Source organism: Chlamydotis macqueenii, chromosome 9, assembly GCF_036417535.1.
Source record: "Chlamydotis macqueenii isolate bChlMac1 chromosome 9, bChlMac1.mat, whole genome shotgun sequence".
Classification (NCBI taxonomy): Eukaryota; Metazoa; Chordata; class Aves; order Otidiformes; family Otididae; genus Chlamydotis; species Chlamydotis macqueenii.
This window is the reverse complement of record NC_141564.1, coordinates 1,118,944-1,142,030: the sequence shown is the minus strand read 5'-3', so window position 1 is coordinate 1,142,030 and position 23,087 is coordinate 1,118,944. Positions and strand designations below refer to the sequence as shown.

At 43.2% G+C, this 23,087-nt stretch overlaps 1 protein-coding gene and 1 long non-coding RNA gene across 7 annotated transcripts in view; one reads left to right on the top strand and one right to left on the bottom strand.

The window, feature by feature from the left end:
- Positions 1–881: 881 nt before the first annotated feature.
- On the bottom strand, positions 882–4,706 carry LOC147599590 (uncharacterized). Its single transcript, XR_015259331.1, has 3 exons — positions 4,426–4,706; positions 3,296–3,767; positions 882–2,538 (listed from the first exon to the last, which is right to left on the bottom strand). It is a non-coding gene; the product is annotated as an uncharacterized LOC147599590 (long non-coding RNA).
- A 1,347-nt stretch (positions 4,707–6,053) lies between these two features.
- Positions 6,054–23,087, top strand: part of AGFG1 (ArfGAP with FG repeats 1) — a 36,985-nt gene continuing 19,951 nt past the window's right edge. For 2 of the 6 annotated variants that reach the window (XM_086754244.1, XM_086754241.1), the window contains exons 1-2: positions 6,055–6,409; positions 16,479–16,572. In XM_086754244.1, the coding sequence (XP_086610370.1) occupies positions 6,243–6,409; positions 16,479–16,572 (261 nt within the window). In that variant the 5' untranslated portion in view covers positions 6,055–6,242. Of the gene's footprint in view, positions 6,410–16,478; positions 16,573–23,087 lie in introns of all 6 variants that reach the window. The other 4 variants (XM_086754242.1, XM_086754240.1, XM_086754245.1 and 1 more) reach the window with 4 other exon arrangements.

Below are 23,087 nucleotides of genomic sequence, written 5' to 3'. Positions count from 1 at the left end.
CAATTTTTCATTCACTGTTCTGTTTCAGAGTATTTACTCGTTCTGTTTCAGAATATTTACTCATTCCCTTCCATTAACTCCCCTGTCCACAAACCAAAATGAACAACCAAATGAAAAAAAAAAAAAAGGTTTTGCTCTAGTCAGGCTGCAATAATGTCCTGAACACTTAACTCTTCTCCAGTTCCCCAAACACAAGATGTAGAATATGACTAACACTGTGTCCACCACGCCTTAGTTGTTTGTTTCTGGGTTTTGTCTTGTTGTGTCGGTTTTTAAAGATTTTTAAAAACTGTAAGCAGTAAATATTAAATTAAATATTCCTGTCATGTAATGAAAAAAGCTTATTTTTCATGTGAAGTCACATGCCGATGAGCACTTCTCTTTTTCCTCTTGGTTAAGAAAGAGTTTTTCTAACTGGCAGATACTTTCAAAATCTGCATTCTCAAGTGAAATTCACACACATTGTTTCACAGAGACAGGCTCATCACTGCCACTGAACGAGAGAGTGCATTCTTGAAAGAAATGTAGTATTTTTTTCAGTTGTTTGTATCTGTAAACTGTGGCTGCTGTGGCTTGCAATGATGAAACCAGGCAAGAAACTGAAGGTGCCCGTGCTGGACAGCAGAAGGTACCAGAGGCCTTGATGTCAGGGGCTTTACTTTTCTTGTTAAATCAATTATCCTAAACAACAATTTGGGAGTTTGTCCTTTTACTTCCAAACTAAATGACATGGAGGGAAAGTGCTAAAATGTGACTGGATTTAGCAGTATTTTTCCCTGTATGGGTTTAGATCAGGCTTCTCCAGCAGAAACCTGCCTTAAGAGGAGATTTCCAGCTCCCAGGGATTGTCCACATCTATTCACTGCAACTGCCTGGGGATGTTTTTGTTCATTGTGCATCTTGTTAGTGCTCTTACTTTTAACTTGGTCATACTGCCAGTCATAAAGTCCTTCTCTGTTCTCCTCCTTGAATAACGGAACTGCAGTTTGGATAAGACGAATTCTCAGGGACTCATGGGAAAAATCTCGGTGACAGGATCTCAGATTTTAAAATTACAGTAATGAGAAACATTACGCTAAATTTGAAGGATCAGGTTTCCTTTTGTAGTCCACTTCTAAAATATTTTATTTCAGAAACAAGGTGACTGAAGAATTTTCCCATATTGACATTACAGAGCTTATTTTCTTCGTTCTTCTATTTGAATGTCCGACACCAGAAAGCTCCAGCTCCCAAATTTCCCTATTTCGTTATGTCCATCTCCATTGCTTGATGTGAAGATACTGTTCTTCATCAAATCCAACTGGATGTCTCCATGATTTCCAGCTATGCCCACATTGGTTATGTTCATTGGTTTGTTCACTGCAGCATACAGAACTCTCTGTTCACCAGGCAAGAGCCAAACCCTGCTCCATTGGTGCCACGAATTTACCATCTCGGTGTTTCAGATGATGGAGTGGGTGATAGGTGTGTAGTGGCTTGTCCTGGCGTTTTAGAATCAGCCTCCTTTCCCCTTTCTTTTTGACCTTTTTCATTCTTTATATATTCAGGTTGACTTTTAGAGAATGAGAAAGTCTGGGACCCGTTTTCTGCGTGTAAATTCCAGGATTACCACGAGCACTAAAGGAAGCCTGCTCAGAACAGTTAATTCTACTCCAGTGTTCCCCAAACCAGCCTTCTCGTGATGTTTCTGAAAATAACTAAAATTTTAGGGAATTCTGAAGGAGAATATGGGAGTTTTGTAAAGCACGGGCAAATAATAGGACACTGGTTGAGAATATTACTTCTCCTGCCCATTTTAATATTGTGTTTCCCTCACAAAAGATGCTTGTCAAATTACCTGTAATTCTTGTTGCCCAATCTAAGGCAGTTCTAAGGCAGCACTAACCGACAGTAGTTTCCACAAATTAGACTGACTAATCAATAATTTAGATTCATTAGTGGAGAGGAGCACAGGCCTCTCTTCATTCCCATGGGAGTTTTACAGAAAACAGGCAGGAAATGCTTGTCATCAAGTGGAAAAGGAAGAATTGAATTTGAAAATACACTGGGCTTTAAATAAAAATCTCATTCATAGATCAAGAAATAAGTGATGTGATACAAACTTTAATTGAATATTAACCTGTTCCTGTTCAGAGAGCTGGGAGAGCATTTCCTGGGTTAGCACTTTGTGTAGCCAAATAGTACTGAAATTGTTGGCGGCTTAGATTTCGATTCTGCCTCTCCCTCTCCTAATTTAGAATCAAAAGTTAGATGGAGTTAAACTGTCCTTCCACCACCGAGGTCTGTCTTTCAGCTCGCTGTCTCCTAAGATCATTTGATTGCTTCCTTCTCGCCTCACTCGTATGGGTCCCACAACCTCTTTCCTCTGCCTGCAGGCGCTGGGCTGCCCTGCGTACTGCTGACACTCCCATGGGCAGTTCCAGAAACCGTAAAATCCGATCTGGCTCACTGTCATTTCTCTATTGCTGGTCACAGGACCGAGTATCAATATACTCCCTTTTCAGTTCAAAGGGTTTCACTCTCCTCAGATGCGTTCCTCTGGAAAAAAACGCAAGAAGAATTATTTTACAGAGAGTCCTGTGATTTGTGGTACAGTTTATAAAGCATCATTCAGCTACAGGATCCTATAGAATAATGATGATAGACCAAAACAAACCAAAATCAGTACAAGAAACGTTGGCGCATACCCTAAAAATAAAGGTAATGTCAAGATGAACCTAAAATAAACCACGTCCACCTCGTGTATGAAATATTCTTGTGGCAGATGTTTTGCCTTCACTGCAACTGGATACAGGCACGTTCTTTCCACTGCCCAGTCTGTGATTACAACTGCAATATGATCTTGTGCATTTAAGGCATGATGGAAATTCAAGAACTGTGTCAAATAAAGGGGCAAGGTTGAAATATTGATAACCTTTCAACATCACTGACCCAGCTAGAAAGCAGAGGAAGAGAATAATGCCTCCTCAGCTATCAAAATTTCTCACTGAAATTAAAAAATGAAAAATTCCTGTAGCTTTGGAACAAGTCAGAAACAAGGAAATCTCAGTCCTTCCCATTGAAAAATTTCAAGCAGATTCAACTGAACTACAAGGCAAAAGGAACCACATTTTTAACACTAACTTTAGGATTAGTCACTGATTCGATTAATTTCAAATTGAAATTTTCCACTCAAACAATTTAGAAAAATTAATGACTGCAAGAAGCTCATCTAAATCATCATTTACAAGGGAACTTTCACTCTTAGCAACTACCGCCAAGAGCCGAGCATCAAGCTAAGAGGAAAGACACTTACAGTTGATGACGTTGATCGGTCACATCAGTTTTGGGAAGGCATTCTATTTGTGGTCCTCCTCCGAAAACCCGCCTGGTTTGTTCAGGTTAGCAGGAAAATTCTGGTCTGCTTTGCAGCAAGGAGAGGATGCGTCTTGCCGTTTAATGCCTGATACCTGGCTGTAAGCAGCTTCAGTCTCTCACTTGGAAACTCTAAAAGCTGTCCTAGCAATGAAGATGTAGTAGATAGGTCATGAACCGTTGAGGGAGGAGTCTACAGAAGAATTGCTTTTTCTGTCTATGGCTTTTGGTCTTTTTGATACTTCCTGCTCTCCTGCTGGCTCTCACCCCATACCTTCAGCCTCCTCCATGGCATCCTCAGAGCCAGAACTTCTGCGTTCAGCCTCAGACCTTCAGTGCTGTGGTGGCCGAAAATGACTTCAGTCGTACCTGTCTGACCATTTCCTGCAGTTAGATTTTCTAGATTTAAATAACTGTCGACAATCAACAATGATGTCTATCAACATTACTATGACTTCCTCTTGTTTTGATCTCATACTAAAGTGCATCTATTAATCAACAAAAAGCTACTGATTAAATAAGGCTAGGCACAGCACGCGGATCTGCGCTTAGTTGATGAATCTTTACCAGAGCGTATCCAGGAACATTCCCGCCAGGAACACTTCCCGTGTTCGTCCTTCGCGTTCTCAGAACACCCTCCACACACAAATATTGCCGTTTACTACAGATGCAATATACCTAATCCTGGGATTAATTCTGTATGCCCGTCATTAGCGAAGCACGATGGCTTTAATAGCCCATTAGTCTTTCAGCGTGATAGCGCTCACGTCACGTAGCCTGCTGGGTTAATTGCTCTAAAATGGATATTATTGACCTCAATCCTAGCGACAAACAGGGAACGTCTCATTCACCTCCCAAATGCGCATTCTTAGATTCTTGTCTCTTTTGCTCCTGGCAATAAATCCCCTAGATTATGTGCTTGTATATTATAATTTATACCCTCTTAGCCCTTATTTAAGGGCTTACTGCAGCAATGTCTTTCAGGTATCATTACCCATGACTGGACTAACTTTCGAGTTCTGTTTTTCATGTAAAGAGAGATGTTGCAAGCTTAAGAAATCATTGTTTTACCTCTTGTTAAGAAATTAATTTTAATGCTAGAAGCTGTAGCAGGTGCAGCAGGGATTAAGCACTTTTCCATAAACAGCTGGCCAGCATATTTCCAACCACAAAAGTCTGGTCATTAGGAGGAAGGAATGAAGAACAAATTTGGACAGAGAAGCTGTAGGAAAGGATATTCAGGTCCTAGGAGAGAGAACAAGAAAAATGTATCAGGAAAGAGAGAGAAAAACAAAGAGTAAACCTGAAGAGCAGGGTTTTATTCATGTGTATTATTTGTGATTTTCCCCAGGAGCTCATTCCACATTTTGATGACGAGACACCTTCGATGACAACGGCACCGGTTTTATTAACACCTACTCATGCAAGCACGTTCGTGACACAAGCGACTGAAGTGGGACGTTCTCGCCCTCAGTTACAAAGCGCCTTTGGCTCTCGTTGAAACAAAACGCAACTCTACGTAGCAACGGTTCGCTACGGCAGGTGTTGCGGACAATCCAAAGGATTTTCCAAGAAAAAAAAACTTGGGTTTTGATCTTTAAACTTTTCTATCCCCCCCTAAACTGAGGTCATCTACTTTAGGCCATTTATGTCCTTTGCAAATCTCCAATGTTAGCATGTTTTGGAGAAGGCAAAAAGAAGGAAACCTTCGGAATAACAAGAATACCAGCATTTCAGAGAGAAGTGAAAAAGTAGAGGAAGCCGTGAGAATTTGGTCCTTATAAGGCTGGAATATTTTTCACTAAAAATGGCTCCTGCCAACCCTATTAGAAAAACCTGAGATCAGTGGGGTTTTTAAACCCAGATACTCTGGATTTTAAAACTTAAGGATCAGCTCAGGCAAATGAGCACATCCAGAGAAGTCTGAGGAGGAAAGCTGGTGTTGAGCACCAAGTCTGGGATGTTCTTAACTAAAATTATGACGAAAATAGAAATACGAACCTTAGCGCTAGCATAGGTGCTGATGTCAGAAGTGCAAGGCCTGAGCCTAAATAGACAGCACTGGGAATCATTTAACCTTAAAAAAAGTGTCGCCAGGCAGTTTTGCAAATCAAATTATCAAATTATGAAGTAGATTGATCTTTTTTTTAAAAGTATTTTGCGCTCTGCTGGACACCGCTGCTTCGGGCGCCTTCGCCCGGGACCAGAGCTCCACCGCCGGGACGAAGCAGCGGGAGCCCCGCGTTCTCCCCGCAGATCCGGTTGCCTCCGCAAAACCGCGCGGCTCAGCGCTCGGGCAGCGCCGGCCAAGCACCGCAGCGGGGCCTGCGGCGGCCGAGGAGACGCTGGGGGTCCCGGGGAGGGCGGTGTTTCACGGCCCCCCCACCCTGGGGCGGAGGCGGGGGGACCCCCAGGCCGCAGCCCCCAACGGCCGCGCCCGCCGGTGCCCGCGGCGGGCGGGTGCCCTCCCGCGCGCGAGGGGGCGCTGCCGGCGGCGAGCGCTCGGGGCCGCGCCGCTCCGCCGCCGCCATCTCCTTCTCTGATCTCATAAAGGTGTCGCGCAGGTTCCGCCCGGGCTCCGTCATTCAGCCGCCCCGGGCCTGGCGCCGCCGCCGCCGGCCTCGGCCTCCTCCTCGGCGCCGCGGCCCGCCCTCCCCTCCCTTCCCGGCTTCCCCTTCCTCCCCGGCTTCCCCTTCGCGGTGCCGGCGGCCGGGCTCCCGCCCCCGCTCCTCGGCGGGCGCCGGTTGCCCTCCCCGCCCCTTCCTCCCCTTCCCTTCCCCCCCGCCCCGGCCCCCCCTCTCCCGCCGGCCGGGCCCCGGAGCGCCGCCGCCGTCGGGGTGTGAGCGGGGCCCGGCGCCGTGCCGGGCCGTCCCCTCGCCGGCGGGGCCATGGCCGCCAGCGCCAAGCGGAAGCAGGAGGAGAAGCACCTGAAGCTGCTGCGGGAGATGAGCAGCCTCCCGCCCAACCGCAAGTGCTTCGACTGCGACCAGCGCGGCCCCACCTACACCGACATGACGGTGGGCAGCTTCGTCTGCACCTCCTGCTCCGGCATCCTGTGAGTGCGGGCTGGGGGAGGCTCGGCTCCGGGCCTCCGGGAGGGCCAGGGCGGCCCCGGGGCGGTGGGGTGACCGCTGGCCGGGCCGGGCCGGACGCGGCTGCCGGGGGGGCGGGAGCCCTTCCCCCCTCCTTCCCCGGGTTCGCCCTTCCTCCCGCGGCGGTCGAGGGGGGATTCTCCCGGGGGTGTTCGGTCTCCCTGTTCGGCCATGAGCCGCTTTCCTGACGGCATCGAAGACGGGGGGGGGACATACACACACACACACACACAAACCTATCGTCAACACTCGGTGTGATGTTTAAAAATCTTCCATTAATGTCAAGTTAAATCACCAGCCCAGCCTTTTTTTGCGTAGCAAATTGTGCCTAATCGTAGTTGGTAAGGCAACTCGATACACTCTAGACTTAGTACTTTAATGTACTTGTTCAGAAAAGTAGTACAAGGTTTATTCTTATGTCTGTTACTTCCTATAAACCATATGTATAGGTATAAACCTTAGAAGGGGGATTGGCTCTGATAAAGTGGATTGCATTTTTCCTGTTCCTCATTCCTGCACGGGCCTCCCCCCTACTCCGCCTCCCTTTTCCACCCTTCCTCCTCCCAGACAGCGTGTGTGAAACTAAGAGCTGAGATCAGTCAGTGCTGAATTTTGGTTACATAGACATAACTTGAGGAGAAGGAAAAAAAAAACAAACCCTACTGCCTTCAGTGTTAGTATTTCCGTGGCTGAATCTGTTTGTTTGTCAGTGGCACTGTGCTTATGGAACTGAGTAGAATCCATGAGTGGCCAAAGTAAGTAACAAATAGTCTATTAAAGGATACGGATTTGTAAGGGTTTGAGTTTGTAAAAGGCTTTCAGGAGCCTGAACTAATTTCTGTCCCTTTACTAAGGAAGACTAAGTACCCCCACAGGCCTTCCAAGTAATGCCTGGTGTTTTAGAACAAAGTTGGTAGTTACACTGAGATTCAAAACAAAGCAAGCATGTTAGTTCGTGCTGAATCTACATGGAGCAAGCTGCCTTTTACACTACTGGACGGCTAATTAGTCTTGGGTCTTTTTTTTTTTTTTCTACTTTGTGGAGACTTTTGAACAGGCTTTTGACGCAAATACAGAAAATACATTCAGGTTGTGGAACTGAGAAGGGACTCTAGCTTTTGACATACACATGTTACTTAGTCAGCCAGCCCTGGCTATTGTTTGCTCTGTTAGCAAACTGTTATTTGTGCTGGCATGTGAAACTATTTTTAAGCTACTGCACAGAGCTTATTTAATGGTTGCACGTGTTCTTACTAGTTAAACTGACAGCATGATAAAACTGCTCCGTGATAATGTTTTTCTTTATTTTTAAGGCTTGAAGGCCTAAATAGACAAATATATCAGGAGTACTGCTGAGGTGTTCAGCGTGGATTCGGGAGGATTTGTTCATTTTATCTGCTGGCTGGGAGGTATGGGCTCCTGAAGTCCATAGTCCAGTTTACAGTAACCGAAAGGATGTGCATGCAGGGGAACAGCCAGTAAGCAGGGGACAGCTGTCACTTGCTGTTAAGTTGGCCATCGTTTGGATGTTAACATGCTTAAAGGAGGGAGACTTCTTCTGAAGAACAGTTGTTAATGTACTTGTGTTCTAATAAAATGCAAATAGCTCTTTCATTTTCGATATGCAGGGTTTTTTGTGTTGCTAGAAAAGAAACCACAAACAGCATTTTTAGTTGTTACAGCTAGTAACACCTGCACTTAAAGCTGGAGTAAAGGGCTGCTAAGAGGACCTCCAGCTTTCTTCAGAAGTAAGCTTGGGCTCCTTCTTTCTTGTTGACTTGGAAATGCTTTCATAAATGGAGATGGATCGTGTCTGTTTCATAACTAGAAGCTTATTTTTAACGCTTCTCTCATAGTAGTCCTTCATGCAACTTGTTTGTTTCCAAATGCTTTTCACTGTAGAATTCCACAGCGGGGGGAAATTGCTTTGGAAGAAACCACATAATGGTAAATAAGGGTAAAAAGTCCTGCTGCTTCTGTAGTTCCTAATGGCTACTTGCCTTCTACCTCGTAACACTTGCTTTGCTGTGAGGCTCTAATGATCTCACTTCATCTTGTTTGTATGGGAATGACTTGCGTTGCTTCTTGTTTCAATACATTTTCTCTAATCTGCTGCAGGAAGTAGTCTTGTAGTGGAAGAGTAATGTAAACCAGTTTTTTCAAGTATGAAGTGCCCAATGCAAGGTTAAAATACCAGTGCAGTAACAAGTCTCCTTCAGAAAGGTGGCTCCGCACATTAAAGGTGGTTGCTAACGTTGGTATCATCTCAGACAGGCGTGTGGTTCTAGATACAGTTAACTCTAAACTTTTTTCAAATCTGAAGCCTAGCTTGGTTTGGGTTTTTTTCCAAGTTTTCTGAAATGTTTGTTCATTGTCCTGGCAAGGACAGTCTATTCAAAGCCCAAACCTTTGTTCTGCATCCATCCTTAATTTATGTTAATGATTCCATGTGTAGAAAGAGAGTGATACTATTTACTACGAGATTTAACTTTAAAAGCTTACTATTTTCTTAACTGTTTCCAAAACCAGTACGTCTAGCTTTGTTCAAGTACTGCAAAAAAATGAGAGAACTAGTGACTTTGCAAAAAAGGTATTTTTCTGACTTTACTGTTGAAGGTGAGCCTTGTCAAGTTAAAAGCACGAATAGCAGAGAGGAGGTCCTTTTCTGTAATACCAGGGTTTTAAGTTTTCCCATCAGATTGCGTTTATCAGTTTCGATGCGCAAAACCGTGCATGTAGGAGAAAGTTCATGGATAGTGGCTTCCTCTTAAAGTATCTCTGCTTGTCCCCCGTATTTAAATTCTCTTTGTGTGGGGGGAAAAAAGCACACTAGCATCACACAGCTGCGCCCAGTCCAATTCTTTGGTGTTGGACGAGGATGTAGGAATATACACACAATCATTGCGTTCCTGAGTGGGAGGAGATGCTCTAGAGGAGCCACCATCTCAGGTCAAGTATTTCGGTAATACAAAACCAGGAGGCTTCTCTTTATTATAGCAAAACTGCATCACAGGACAAGGGACGGGCAACTGACATCATCTACCTGGACTTGTGCAAAGCTTTTGACACTGTCCCGCACGACATCCTTCTCTCTAAACTGGAGAGACATGGGTTTGATGGACGGACCACTCGGTGGATAAGGAATTGGCTGGATGGCCGCACTCAGAGAGTGGTGGTCAACGGCTCAATGTCCATGTGGAGACCGCTCACGAGTGGCGTCCCTCAGGGGTCCGTGCTGGGCCCGGCCCTGTTCAACATCTTTGTCGGCGACATGGACAGTGGGATAGAGTGCACCCTCAGCAAGTTCGCCGATGACACCAAACTGTGTTGTGCCGTTGACATGCTGGAAGGGAGGGATGCCATCCAGAGGGACCTGGACAGGCTGGAGAGGTGGGCCCGTGCCAACCTCATGAAGTTCAACCAGGCCAAGTGCAAGGTCCTGCACCTGGGTCATGGCAATCCCAGGCACAAATCCAGGCTGGGTGGAGAATGGATGGAGAGCAGCCCTGAGGAGAAGGACTTGGGAGTGCTGGTGGATGAGAAGCTCAACATGAGCAGGCAATGCGCCCTTGCAGCCCAGAAGGCCAACCGCATCCTGGGCTGCATCAAGAGGAGCGTGGCCAGCAGGACGAGGGAGGTGATTCTGCCCCTCTGCTCTGCCCTGGTGAGACCCCACCTGGAGTACTGTGTCCAGTTCTGGAGCCCCCAACCTCAGAAGGACAAGGACCAGCTGGAGAGGGTCCAGAGGAGGCCACAGAGATGATCAGAGGGCTGGAGCCTCCTGTGAGGCCAGGCTGAGAGAGCTGGGGCTGTTCAGCCTGGAGAGGAGGAGGCTCCAGGGAGACCTGATAGCGGTCTTCCAGTACCTCAAGGGGGCTACAGGAAAGATGGGGAGAGGCTGTTTAGTAGGGCCTGTTGCAATAGGACGGGGGGTAATGGTTTTAAAATAGAGGGGGGTAGATTTAGATTAGAAATTAGGAAAAAATTTTTCACAATGCGAGTTACAGAACACTGGAACAGGTTGCCCAGAGAGGTGGTGGAGGCCCCATTCCTGGAAACGTTCAAGGCCAGGCTGGATGAGGCTCTGAGCATCCTGATCTAGTCAGGGATGTCCCTGCTCCTTGCAGGGGGTATGGACTGGATGGGCTTTGAAGGTCCCTTCCAACCCTAACCATTCTATGGTTCTATCACAGGAAATGTTGGCAGCGAGATCCTTTGGGTTTGACAGGAGGCCTTGGGTGCACAGGACTGTGGTGGTTGCTATGTCTGCTGCGTTTCTGGATGCTGCCATGCCTCCTGCTGACGGTGATAGCCTTCCCTTTGTCTTATCGAACGCCTCTTTGCCTTGCTTCTCAGCTGTCTGTGCCTATCTTTGCTTTCAAGCACTGCTCCACCACTGCTGGTCAGCCTGCTCCTAACTTTCATAAAAAGCCCATGTGTTTAAATTCTCAAATGGAAAATATTCCTGTTTGATTAAGAGTCTACTTCCACAAGTTTTGTACTACAGAAAATTTTTATTTAATCTTGACTTTTTTATTATCTGCTGATGTGATCATTAGGGCACACCTTCTACCCTTTCCCTCCCTCCCAATTTACTGAGGAAGTCTCTTGTTCAGATGTTTGCGTTTCTGGCTTGTGTCAGGAAGGAGCAACAAAGAATGTTTAGAATGTATGGTTACTGTGGGGAAAGCTAAAGCCCTTTTATGCTGTTTCTTACAACTCTTGGATCATGGGCCTTCTTTCGGCTGCTTGTGATATTCCTAGTTGAAATTTTAAGTTTAATTTTTTCTGGGTAAGGGACTTCTGTATTGGCGGGTATTAGTAACACACTGAAAAACAAATCTGTGTGCCATGGTGGTGAGTTATTGTCCCTTCCCCAAAAGCAGTTTTGCAGAAATTAACATGGTCTAAATAAACAGTATGAGAGTGAAGGTGATTCTTGCTGTGTTGGCATGACTTTCCAGTCTTTTTTTTTTTTTTTCTTCCCCCCCTAAGGGGGGGGGGGTAAGGGTAAGAAATGTCTCAGGATTTTGAAGTAAGAGTAGCTTTAGTACTTAGGCTTGGTTATCGAGTTCTGCTTTGTAAATCCCCCCCCCCCCCCCCCCCTTTGGAGTACATTTGGAAGATGGCTTCGCATGTTCTATGTATGTGTTTTCAGTGTCATGGCTGGAAAGCAAAGGAAATGTCTATACCACAGTGAATGCTGTGCAGTTCAGAAAGGATGTTTGTTTTTTTTTTTCTTTAAGAAAAAAGTTAAATGAACCTTGACTGTGCTTCTAAATGTGTGTGTGTGCGCACGTTTTACTGTTAAAAATAAATGAGCTTGTGAGGTGGTGGAGAGTCTCCAGGGAGGCCTACAAGTATCAGGAGTGGCCAGTACTGCTTATATTCTCTTTTGCTAATAACTCCACAATAAATATAATAACGAAGGCTGTGACAGTGGGTTTTCTACAGCTTGTTTTCCAGACACCTGAGGATGCAGGGTGCTCTGTGATGGTGGTATTTGACTTGCCTCATTAACTTCCTGCATCTTAGGGGATGAGATTTTGCTGGCTTAGACTTGAGATCATGTGAGAATCTGATACGGGGGGACATCAGCAGTGTTGAGTAGCCATCTGCCCACCATTCCTCCCACGGAAGTGACTCTCTGTTCCAGCAGAGCCCACTTTCCCTCTCAGCCCTGGCCTTTGCAGACAGCTTTGCCGACATTTATTTGACACGAACGCAGGAATGGCTGCTCTGCCAACAATCACAAGTTCAACCATAATTTGCTACTAAATTATGTTAGTGAGGAAAGTTCAGAGCTCATTGACAGTGTTTGGAATGTTTAATGTTTCAGTTGCCAGACTTCAGAATCTTGTGTCCGTGGCCTTAAAGCGTCCTTTGTTTGCCAGAGCAGCAGTTCTGACAGTGCTCTCTGAAGAGCAGACATCTCATGTTCTGCTCGTAGCTGCGCCGCTAGAAGCTTGGACCAGTTTAATGGAGGATCCAGAAAAATAACTGTTGCTGAGCGCACAAAAGTCAGCGGTGATGAGCGGGATCCACGCATGGGACCTTGTAGCTGTGGTGTGCCGGGTGCGTGCAGATGGCAGGGGAGTCTATCAGTCATCTTTCCTGAGGGCCTCTCAGGAGATGGGTGTCATCTGGATTGGATGCTGAGCCAGCGTTTGGCTGCCGTCTTCCTTCAGGAGCTCTGTCGTAGAGAAAGGAGTGACTGGTACTGGTGCATGCATGCAGGTTGCAAATATTTGCTCGGGGTCAATTTAACTTCAGGTGTTATTAAATTAAACTAAGATATTATAATCCATTTTGTCTTCTGTTACATGGGAAATACCGTAAAGCATTAGAACTGTGCAAGGCCCTTGTCAAATACATGGAAAGAAACAAAGCGAGTGCTAGATACATTTTTTCCTATTAAAAATAAGGCTTGTTAATTCCTCAGAAGGGATAATTGTACTTGGCTGTCTACCAGTAAGCTTCCCCCATATGTAGATGAGTTGTTTGTGAATCATTTGGGTCATCAAGTAATCTCTGTAGGTAAGGAAGGGTAAGAAATGTCTCAGGATTTTGAAGTAAGAGTAGTTTTAGTACTTAGGCTTGGTTATCGAGTTCTGCTTCGTAAATCCCACAACTGCTCTGTTTTAGGGAGAGTCCAGTCAGGTCATGGGTATAATGGTATTGAAAGTGACTCATCTTGGTTAGAAATTATTAAAAAAAAAAGGGTTTTAGCTGTTCTAATGGTAGAATGAAAGCAGTTTATCCAAGGAGCATAATGCGTGTGTTTTGGGTTGTGTTTCTATGTTGTGTAGCACAGCCTCTTGTCTTGACTTCCTTGTGCCAGTCAGACTCCTTACACCGCTTTAGCCTCAGAGGAGGCTTTTCACAGGCTTCCCCCCGGCCCTTGCCACGTTAAAGGTAAAAATAACTTGTATGTATGGTACTGCAGCTTGATAGTTAACTTTGCGTTTATGGCTGTTGAAGTTATGTTTGGGATTTCCAGACTTCCTGGACCATGATGTGGTGACCTGCTCTCTTCCATCACAGAAGACATCTGATGCTTCGGAGTCGTGATCTCACTTTTGAGTGGGGCGCGTCTTCCTCCTTTAGCAGAAGGGTGTGGAAGAAATAAGAATTCATCTTCTCCCACGTCACAGATACAACGTGTAAATTTGGGAACTTTCTAACCCGAGCTGTAAACCTCTAGGTTGGTCTTCACTGGAGAGAGAGGCATGTAGGAAGTCTTTAGTTAGGCTAAACAAAACCTGGTCTGTGCTTTAAGTACGCTTCATATTGCCACTTAATAGAACTTAAATTAACAGAAAATACAAGTTTGCTGGTATAAATGCTTTGAAGAGCCCTAATAGATCAGTGTAGAGTAGATACTGCTGAAATAATTTGTGCAGCGCCTTTAAATTGCGCTTAAACCGTACTTACTGTAAAAACTAGCTTCCAGCAGAAGGCAGCGTGAAAGGTCAGAAATACTACCTGTGCTAAAAATCCATGGGAATGTGTTAGTGAATAGCCCTAGCTTTTAAAATAGTCATTAAGTTGTTTACAAGTGTCTAACTGTGCATCTGTCTTAATTAATAGGGGGAGAGTAAATTGAACGGAGTAAGGTAGCCAGAGTCACTTTTATACTCGCTGTAAAAGCGAGGGACCGTGATTGTCGTGTCATATTTGATGGAGCACGTTTATGTGAAATGCCAGGCGGTGCCGACTTTATTTCTGTGCTGTCACTTAAGGAGCAATTCTACAGTGTCGCCTAGCGAAATGTAATTACTCCTGTGTGCAGACCAAGGTGGTGTTTAAAAAAAACCCAAACCAAACAACCAAACCGACACTAGGGCCAGCTCTGAAACAATGGATTTTAACTGCATAGAACTCTTACGGATTTTTTTTTTTTGAAGTTGCATCATCTCAAAATGATTATTAACTTAAAAAAAATCTTGGATAATAATACAGGATTTTAGTAAGTTGTTCCTGTGATGTGGATTTGATTTAGAGCTAGGTGAAAGATGTTAAACTGTTAATTTCAATTTCCTGTGGAATTTGACTATTTTGACATAAGAAATTAATTTGCTGATGGTTGAGTTGAATAAACTGTCTGGAAACCTCTCTCACCTTAAAACTTCTGCCTTCTTCTTGTCTTGCTGAACCATGGAGGCTAATTTTAGATGCTTACATTTGAAAAATTTGCTTAAGTGAATAGCATTCTGTAAAATTAGTTCTCATATGCCAATAGGTTTGTGTATGGCTTCTGTTTTTAAGGTACTCTTAAGTTCATTGTGTTTCTTGGCAAAATACAATTAATTAATTGCCCAAGTGTTTCAAGCATTGAGTGTCCTAATTTTTTTTTTAAATGGAATTCAGGCTACAATGTTACTGCTTAATGTTCTAATCAGTGGCCAGCTTTGAACTAAAAATGTGGCAATTTTTTTAATCCTGGATCAGAATTGTCATCTTACAGCTACAGGGTGAATTTACATGTCAAGGTGAATTTGCAAGCTAAATGCACAAGAATTTTTTTTTTGTTTTCCCCATTATACTTACTCAGAAACTCAAAGTGCTAAAAATATTCTTTAAAAGTGGAGCAGAAAGTGTTAATATTTGGAACATCAGATTTTTTTTGTCACTTGCTGTTTTGCTGGATAACTATTTAGTTTATAGTTAGTGTTCTTGAAAAAAATCACTAGTAGTGGATTTTAAATTGGAGAGCAGTGAGGTTTTTTGTTTCTGGTCTTTTTTTTTTTCTTTTTTTCATTCCTAAAGGAGATCTGAACCAAATTTATAATTAAAGCAAAGTAACAACTGTAAGCACTAAAGCACTCTTATCAGTTCATTTGTCGGCAATTTGTTAGCCCCATGTTACATCCTTGGAAAGCTTCCCCCAGCTTCCTCTCTGGAAACTTTCTCGTCACGTACCACAGAATTTTGTGTTCTTTGATAGTTAATGCGTATTCACTTTTTTTAAGATGATACCTCAGAAATCCGGCCTGATGCGCTGGAGTGTTGACCTAACCCTGTTGTGTTGCTGGGGTTAGTGCCTCCCCTGTTTGGCACACGTGGGATGTAGCGTTCTTGTTTCCACTGAGCAAAACTGTAAGTGTTTGTGGGGAAAAGCTGTGCTTAACATGTATTTAAAGAAAGAGCTTGAGAAGAAAGCAACCTTTTTCTTATACCGGCACTGTTGCTCCGCAGGATTTTTCTCTGCGCTTGCGGGTTTTGACTGAACTGGGTTTGACAATGTCAGGCTTCGGCAGCACAAGTGACTGGGGTTTCTGTTAGCTGCGCTGCCGCAGTCTGTGGCGTCGATGCGAGAACGGTGCCAGTCTTTGCTCAAGGCAGAGCTGCAAGGAGTTTTGAGCATTAATAATGGTATCTCTCATTTGAGAGCACAATCAAAACATTGTCTTTCTGCTTTTGTTGCTGTTGCTTGCATAGCGTTCTGGAGGGGGAAGGCGACAGAGCTGTGGATGGAGGGACAAAAAGTAAACCAGAAAAAGATGCTGGGAGGAAACGGGGAATATAGGTTAAAGCAGGAGAAAAAGAATCTGAGCTGGGGAGTTTGGCTTGAGGAAATCTGGTCATCGGGTAGAAGTTGTAGTGAGAATAGGTTGAAGTGAGGGAGGAGTTGGGGGGAAAGAAAACTACAAGAGAGGGACCCAGGATTGAGAGATGAAGGGTAGAGGGAAGGGTGAACAAGTTTGGGGAAGCAGTTTAGGATTTCTTTTTTTTTTTTTTTTAAAGTCTTTAACTCTTAATGAATTTGCATAGAAAGGGTCTGAGTGAATTTGCATGGGCAGTTACAAACATTGGTCTCCCCTGAGGCTGGATTGTTTGACTTTGGATGTTAAGTGCTATTTAGAGATGAGCTTACACAGCCTTAAGCTGTATGGCAGTAGCAAAGTGAGTGGGTTTTACAGAGATGGCTCCTGAGTTTAAAACTGACTGACTTCTGGTTGTACTGTTAAGTGACTGCGTGGTGTCGGATTTCCTGAATACTAACTAAATACTTCTTGCTTCTTCTTTTAGACGGGGCTTGAATCCACCCCACAGAGTGAAGTCGATTTCAATGACTACTTTCACGCAACAGGAAATAGAATTTCTGCAGAAACATGGAAATGAAGTGAGTATTACTTGGAGAATTATCAAGTGGCTTTGGCACTTCACTGTTAAACTTTAAAACACTACTTGAGGAAAATGTGATTATTTGGTTTTTTGGCAAAAAGTAGACAGAAGTCTTTTGAAGTGATGCTTCTAAAAGAGCTCGTTTCACTGAGGTGGCATATCATCATCATGTTACGTGTTATTGCCCAACCCTGACAATCTAGATTCACATGATCAGTGTTTCTAAATTGAGTTTCTTTTGCATATGGCAAGATGCATCTGTCTTTTTTTTTTTTTTTTTTTTCCTGCAAGCCCAGACCTTGAGACTGACTGCAGCAGTGTTTCCTGAAAGAGTGTACGGTGTCAAAAATACATTTGTGGCTTGTAGCTGTATTTCTTCAGAGTAGGTGTCAAAAGTCTTTTAGTATTTTCAATAGCATCTTTAATGAAAGTATATTAATGCTGGAGGTTCTTGAGAGAAAGGAAAGGGAGAACGTTTTTCCTTTAAGTATTGTTATCTAATAAGTGTCTGTATGTTTAGAGTGGCTTGGGGCAGCTTTGAAGATATAAAGTTCTAGTGTCCTGCCTTTTTTCTTTTAATAGATGGCAACTAGATCTGAGGTAAATGTTGGACTGGCTCCAAAGGGACACATGGAGCATGTGAACCCTGGATGTGGCTATTGCTGTCTTCAATTTGGAGGATGAAGTTTGTATTTGAGTACTGTACTATAGCATTGAGGATTTTGGAGGAAGCTCTTTCTTCTGTTCTGAGTTAGAAAAAGCTCTATTTCACTTTGATTGGATCTGTATTCTGTTTTAGTAGAACTATTGATTGTAGGCTACGGAGTGTCTTGTCAATATGTTCTTGTGAAGCTTTGCAGTGATAAATCCCATCATTAGCTAAAATGCTGGTACTTACCTTTCTTAAACTTGGCCCATTCGTAACTGTCAGGCTGAAGAGTGAAAACAGAAGTAGCAGTTTCTTTTTCTGTCCTAGTAAATAGGTGTTATTTTTTGAAGTGACTGTTGGTGGATGATTCTTCTAGACAGAGCTGGAACAAGGTCTAAACTCTGGTTCCAGACATTATAAAGTACTTTTAATGGCTTTGACTAGTTCTTTTTAAAATTGTTCTAGCATGTTAAAGCTGTTTAACATTGCATATTAATATCTATACATGTATGTGTATATATATTTATAGCATATTGCTGGGTTTTTGCATAGGGAAAATAATAATCTCTCCTGGGTTCAGATACAGTATGTTGGAGTCTCTTTCCATAAGATTAGATTGCAAACTCCAGCTTTTCTTTAAGCTTCACAGGTCTAAAGGAAAATGTGTGTGTATGCCTCCATCCTTTCCCCACGTCTGTTTTAATTTCAGTTTTTCACTGAGTCTTCAGTGACTAAAGAATGCTGCCAGTTTCATTTTTTTCACTGATCTGAAACCTTTAGTGGTCCCTACTCAGTTGCTTAGTGTAGTTGTCCTTCTCGCTATAGACCTGATAGTCTGCCAGTCATAATGATTTAGCTGATACATAATTAGTTATTGACATAAAATAGTTCACACATCTCTGCAGTGCTATACTGTAAAGCAGAGGCCTTTGTGTTTGTACTACTTATTCCTCTAATGAAAGTATTGCAGTGATTGAAATGAGCCACCTCATAAACGAAGGTGTCCCCCTGATTTTAGTTTTGGGCTGTTGGGTAGCAGTGCATTGCCTTAATTCTAAGGTAACGCTGAATAGATATTTGTAATTGCACATGGCAGATTTAACAGGTGCTCAAATAGAGAACAGAAGTTATATTGTATTAAACAGTCAGAAGTTTAGTTAAACATCTTTTCACTTTGTCCTGCGGCATGTTGCGGTAGTTAAATAAATATTTTGCTTTCTTTTGTTGGGATTGGACTTTGGAATACTCACTTGCTGATAAGATAAAGTATTGGGCAGGTGAAGTTCATCTGACTTCACAAAAAACCTTCTTTGCTTAGCTTACTCTTCAGCATAGGTGGCTGTTGTGTGTGTATTAAGAAATGAAACTTTCCATGATAAACTATGACAGTTCAGACGTGGAACTGCCCAACATCTTTAGAATGTGGACATGTGAAACAAAGTACAGCCACTGAATGTTTAGGTGTTGTAACACTCAGTTGTTCTAGTTCTGCAGCTATATATATTTTTAAAAAACCTTCAACTTTCTGCAATCTAGTATGCTGAACTTCAATTTTTCTATAGCTTGTAAAATACTTTCATTCCTGCTTTGTCCTCCCAGTCTTTCTCCAACACGGCTTCTGTAGTAAGCTTGCTTTCTTCCAGATGAGTAGATCATGGTATACAATAGGGAACTTGTTCTGAATAGAAAGGAAAGTAGCAAGAAAGCTTCACTGAGATAAGACAGTTATTAAGGCGATGAGTTGTTCTTAGAGAAAGTAGTTTTCCACTCTCCTTCAAAGAGTATTTATAAGGTCAGTGTATTGTATGATGCTGAAGTTTTCTTAGGGGGCAAAAAAAAAAAAGCAACCCACAAAAAACACCAAACCCAACCCTAATCTCTGAAATAGTATCTTCTCCGCAGTTGTCACAAATTGCCACCTTTGTGGCACATGTGGGCCAAACATTCAGTAGCTGAAAGGCTTCCACAAAGCGAGGTTTTTCAGAGCAGCTTCTCTTAGGTGAGAGACACCATCTCCTTCCCTGTGTATACACCTCCAAGGAATGTCTTTCTGGCACAGGAAACCTGAACTTTTCTTCAGATGAGTTTCTACTACTTCAAATACAGATTTAAATCTTTTTACTGTATTAGAAGACATCTATATTGGTGTTGCTTACTCATGTTTAGCCTCTGGTTGCGCTGACGTTGGGGTTTGCTCATGTTTGCAGCAATAATGGGGATATCTTCAAGCTGATACTCCTCGAGTGCCTTCTGAAGTCCTTTTGAAGGATAAAAGCAGTTCTGTAGGATTTTCTCCCTCCTTCTCTTCATGAAGAGCAGCATGAGGTGTCGTCACACTGTATTTTCGTGTTAGGAATGCAGAGGAGAGTGTGGTACAGAGATGGTTCTGTTTGAGTACTCATAATCAAATGCTAAGGTTGATTAGGCCTCTGATTCAGTAGTGCGGTGATAGTAGAAAGTGAGCTCACTGCAGAAGGTGGAGGTGGTACTCATCTCATGTTGCCGTTACAGCTGTGAATATTTATTCAGAAGCTTTCCCCTGAATCTGAAAAATAGTATTATGAGGCAATCCACTTACATAGTTCTTCTACTGCACTTTTCAAAAGTTCCATATGTTTTATAACCTTTCCAAATAGCCTATTCTGATATGCATATAGTGGAAGAAAATTATTTGGATGGTTTTGTATTTGGAAAATCTGTGTTTTATAACCTTTTTATAACCTTTCCAAATAGCCTATTCTGATATGCATATAGTGGAAGAAAATTATTTGGATGGTTTTGTATTTGGAAAATCTGTGTTCATCGAGGGCAAAGATCATGTTTACCTGAGCTAACGGGTAGAATGCTATGTGGGTAGGCTCAGCTGCTTGGGATTAGTTTATCAGTGCTTAATTTTGTTTTTGTGCCATTCTTCCTGTGTTTCCCACACTCTAGATTCCAGGAGAACCTGCCGTTGCAGAGCTAGTAGCAGCAGGGGACTGGTTCAGAGCTGGCTGGGCTGACCAAAATGCTTTCCTAGAATCTCCTTTACTATGGAACATGGCCTAGAAAGCCTGGAGTGGAAAGAGCGGTACTAAGCTGGAGCTGCTGAGCCCTGACAGCATGAGCTGTCCATGCCAGGTGTCCTTGCAGTACGTCCCTGGTTCTGCTAATACGACACAGAGATACATGAGCTGATTGCGTAGGGAACAATGTCTTTGTTAGCAGGATTTACTAGCTTGGGCGCTGCGCTTATGAAAGCAGCTGTAGCTTCTGGACTCAAACTGTCTTTGAAATCAGTATACTGGCGGTATAACATTCTTTTAACCTACATAGATTAATGAATAATATTGACATCAGAAGTGCTGAATTACTGAACAAAGCTATAACTTGCTTACATAAGGGAACTGTTTCCAAATCCGTCTTCCTGTGGTGAGTGTTATGTTTTGGAACATAGTTTTGTTGTGTGGTAATCTCTAGTTCTTTGCACTGTCAGCATTACATTTGGTGTATAACAGGATATTTTATTGGGGGGGAGGGAGAGAAGAAGAAATCTAATTTGGCGTTTACCAGACTCTTGCAAGGTAATATCTCATTAGAGCTTTTTAAACTAGACTGACATGTGTAAGCTTCCTATGCAAGGGTATGTCTGGGTCTAAAGAAGAAGAGCTCTACAGCTGTAGGTCTAGGAGCGTGCTTTTTCTGCTGGTAGAAGCTGCACTTCTAGTTGAAGTGCTTGTCCTTGCCTTTCTGCCTTCGCTGCATACGAGAGAAGGCAGCTTCGTGAGCAAAAACTGAATTTTGCTGGCCTGTCTGAATTTTTATCATTCCTAACTAGCACGGCTGTGCTAACAGGAGTTTCTAAAGTGTGGTGGCTCAATGTGTTGTGTAAGCAGCAGGCCTTTGTCTCTCCCATATCCGCCTTCCCACACACACTGGAGATCTGTATCAGTGCCATAGTTATAGCATGGTAAAGTGGTGTTTGGTACTTGAAATATGTAGCACTGGGATAGAAATAACTGAAATCTCAGATTCTTGGGCGTTCTGCAAAATTTGATGGATATAGCAGAGTTTTTTTTCTTTACTAGCAGTTTTTTAGTGTGCCTGTCCTTCCCTACCTTCCCAACTCTGTAAAAACACATACATAAAAAATCCCAAACAGGACAGCAAACCTAAAAACAAAACCATAAGCTAAGCGTCAGTGGAAAATAGGTATGTTTATGTTCCTCTCAACCTCTGAGCCCTGCCTGGAGCTCCTGAAAGCATGAAATGTTACTGTGAGGCTGGCTTTTAAAGCAGAACCCTTTCTGGTCAACTTTGTCTTGTGGAGTACCAGATGTGCAATGAATGGGATGAGTTCTTTGTTCCTTTGTGTTAAAACTAAAAAGAAGGGTAAGGACTCAAACCATAGGACTACAAACGTAAACAGTGTATGGAAAACAAGACAGGTAAATGCAGTCATTCTAGGAAAAGGCTTTTCCCTCAAATAGAACAGCTGCTGAGTTGCAGATTCAGGAAACCCTGTGGTACAACAAAATATAGGTGAAGACTTTTATCATAACATGCAATATCCACTTGGCCCAATTTCTCCTTTCAAAGATATATTTAAGTTATGGCACCTCACAGTTTCTGCCTTGCTGCCTCCTGGGTTTTTATTTAGGTCAGGGTGAGTAGGTTGAAGGTGGTTGTGATTCTGTTTCCCGCTTTGCTTCAAGCTGTACTTACCGATCTAATTCTGAGCTTCGCAGCGTCTAGTTGCCGGGTGTCTAATGACATCCCTTGCAGGACTGGAGGTTGTTGGCAGAGAACAGGTGCTGTTCTTCCCAGACCAGTTGTAAATTATTCTAATGAACTTTTAAATTTCATAACCTTTAACTGCTGCATCTAGTTTTCTACTTATTATTTACCTGACAAGATAAAACTTTGCTTTGTCTTGTTGCTTTGGAGCTCCGGCAGTGTCGTAGAGGCAGGCCAAACTTCAAAGTCTTGCTTCCGTCAACCCTTCAACAAAAGTAGACTTTCAAATGCTGCACTCGCTTAATCATTCTGACTTCAATGCTGTCTTTTTTTTTTTTTTTTTTCCTTCCTTGCTGCATTGGTGAACCAGTGGGACATGGACTAATTATACTTTTCAGGGACAGTGGGCAATGATTATGGATTGTTGGATATGCTCCACTGTTTCTAGGGGCTTCCACATAACTTGAGTGTTTACTCTTGGCTCCGGCTCTCCTCCTCTAAGCAGAGCATTTTGTTTAATAGAGCTTTGGTTATCAAAAGGAGGAGTGCAGCAAGGCTTTTGGTGAATGAACAGAGCTTTTGAGCAGAGGCTTATTTGTGCTGCTGTTGGAAAAAGAACGATAGTGATTTTAAATGGCTAAACCAGAGTATCCCCGAGAGGATGGTGTGATGTAGGATTTCAGAAAGCCATAGAGTTTTTAGACCCGGTACCTTAAAAGTGGTGTTGCGTGACTTTGTGGTGAGTTGGGATGCTCTTCATGTGTTATCTGTAAAAGCAGAGGAATGAGTAATTTTGTTAAGATGAAGCTTAAGATGTGTCATGAAACTTGGGCAGTAGCATGTTCTGAATCAGCTCTGCAAGTCCGACTTATGTATGGAGTAGTTAGAGAGGTGTTTTGAAATACGTGCTCTTTGGGATATCAAGTTCAAATTTCTCAAATCATGTTGTTCCGATTTTTTGCTCCTTTTTTTCCCTCAAATAGTAAGTTTGTATTAGAAAACTAAGAAAAGTTTGTGTTTAGTAGAGCAACTAGTTGCTTAAAGCTTGGGTTTGTGCAGATTTATATGCCCTTTGCTGCCTTTTTTTTCCACTTCCCCCATGTCTTGCAACTAAAGGCTGGGTAAGAGCCAGCACATGCTGTGAGTAA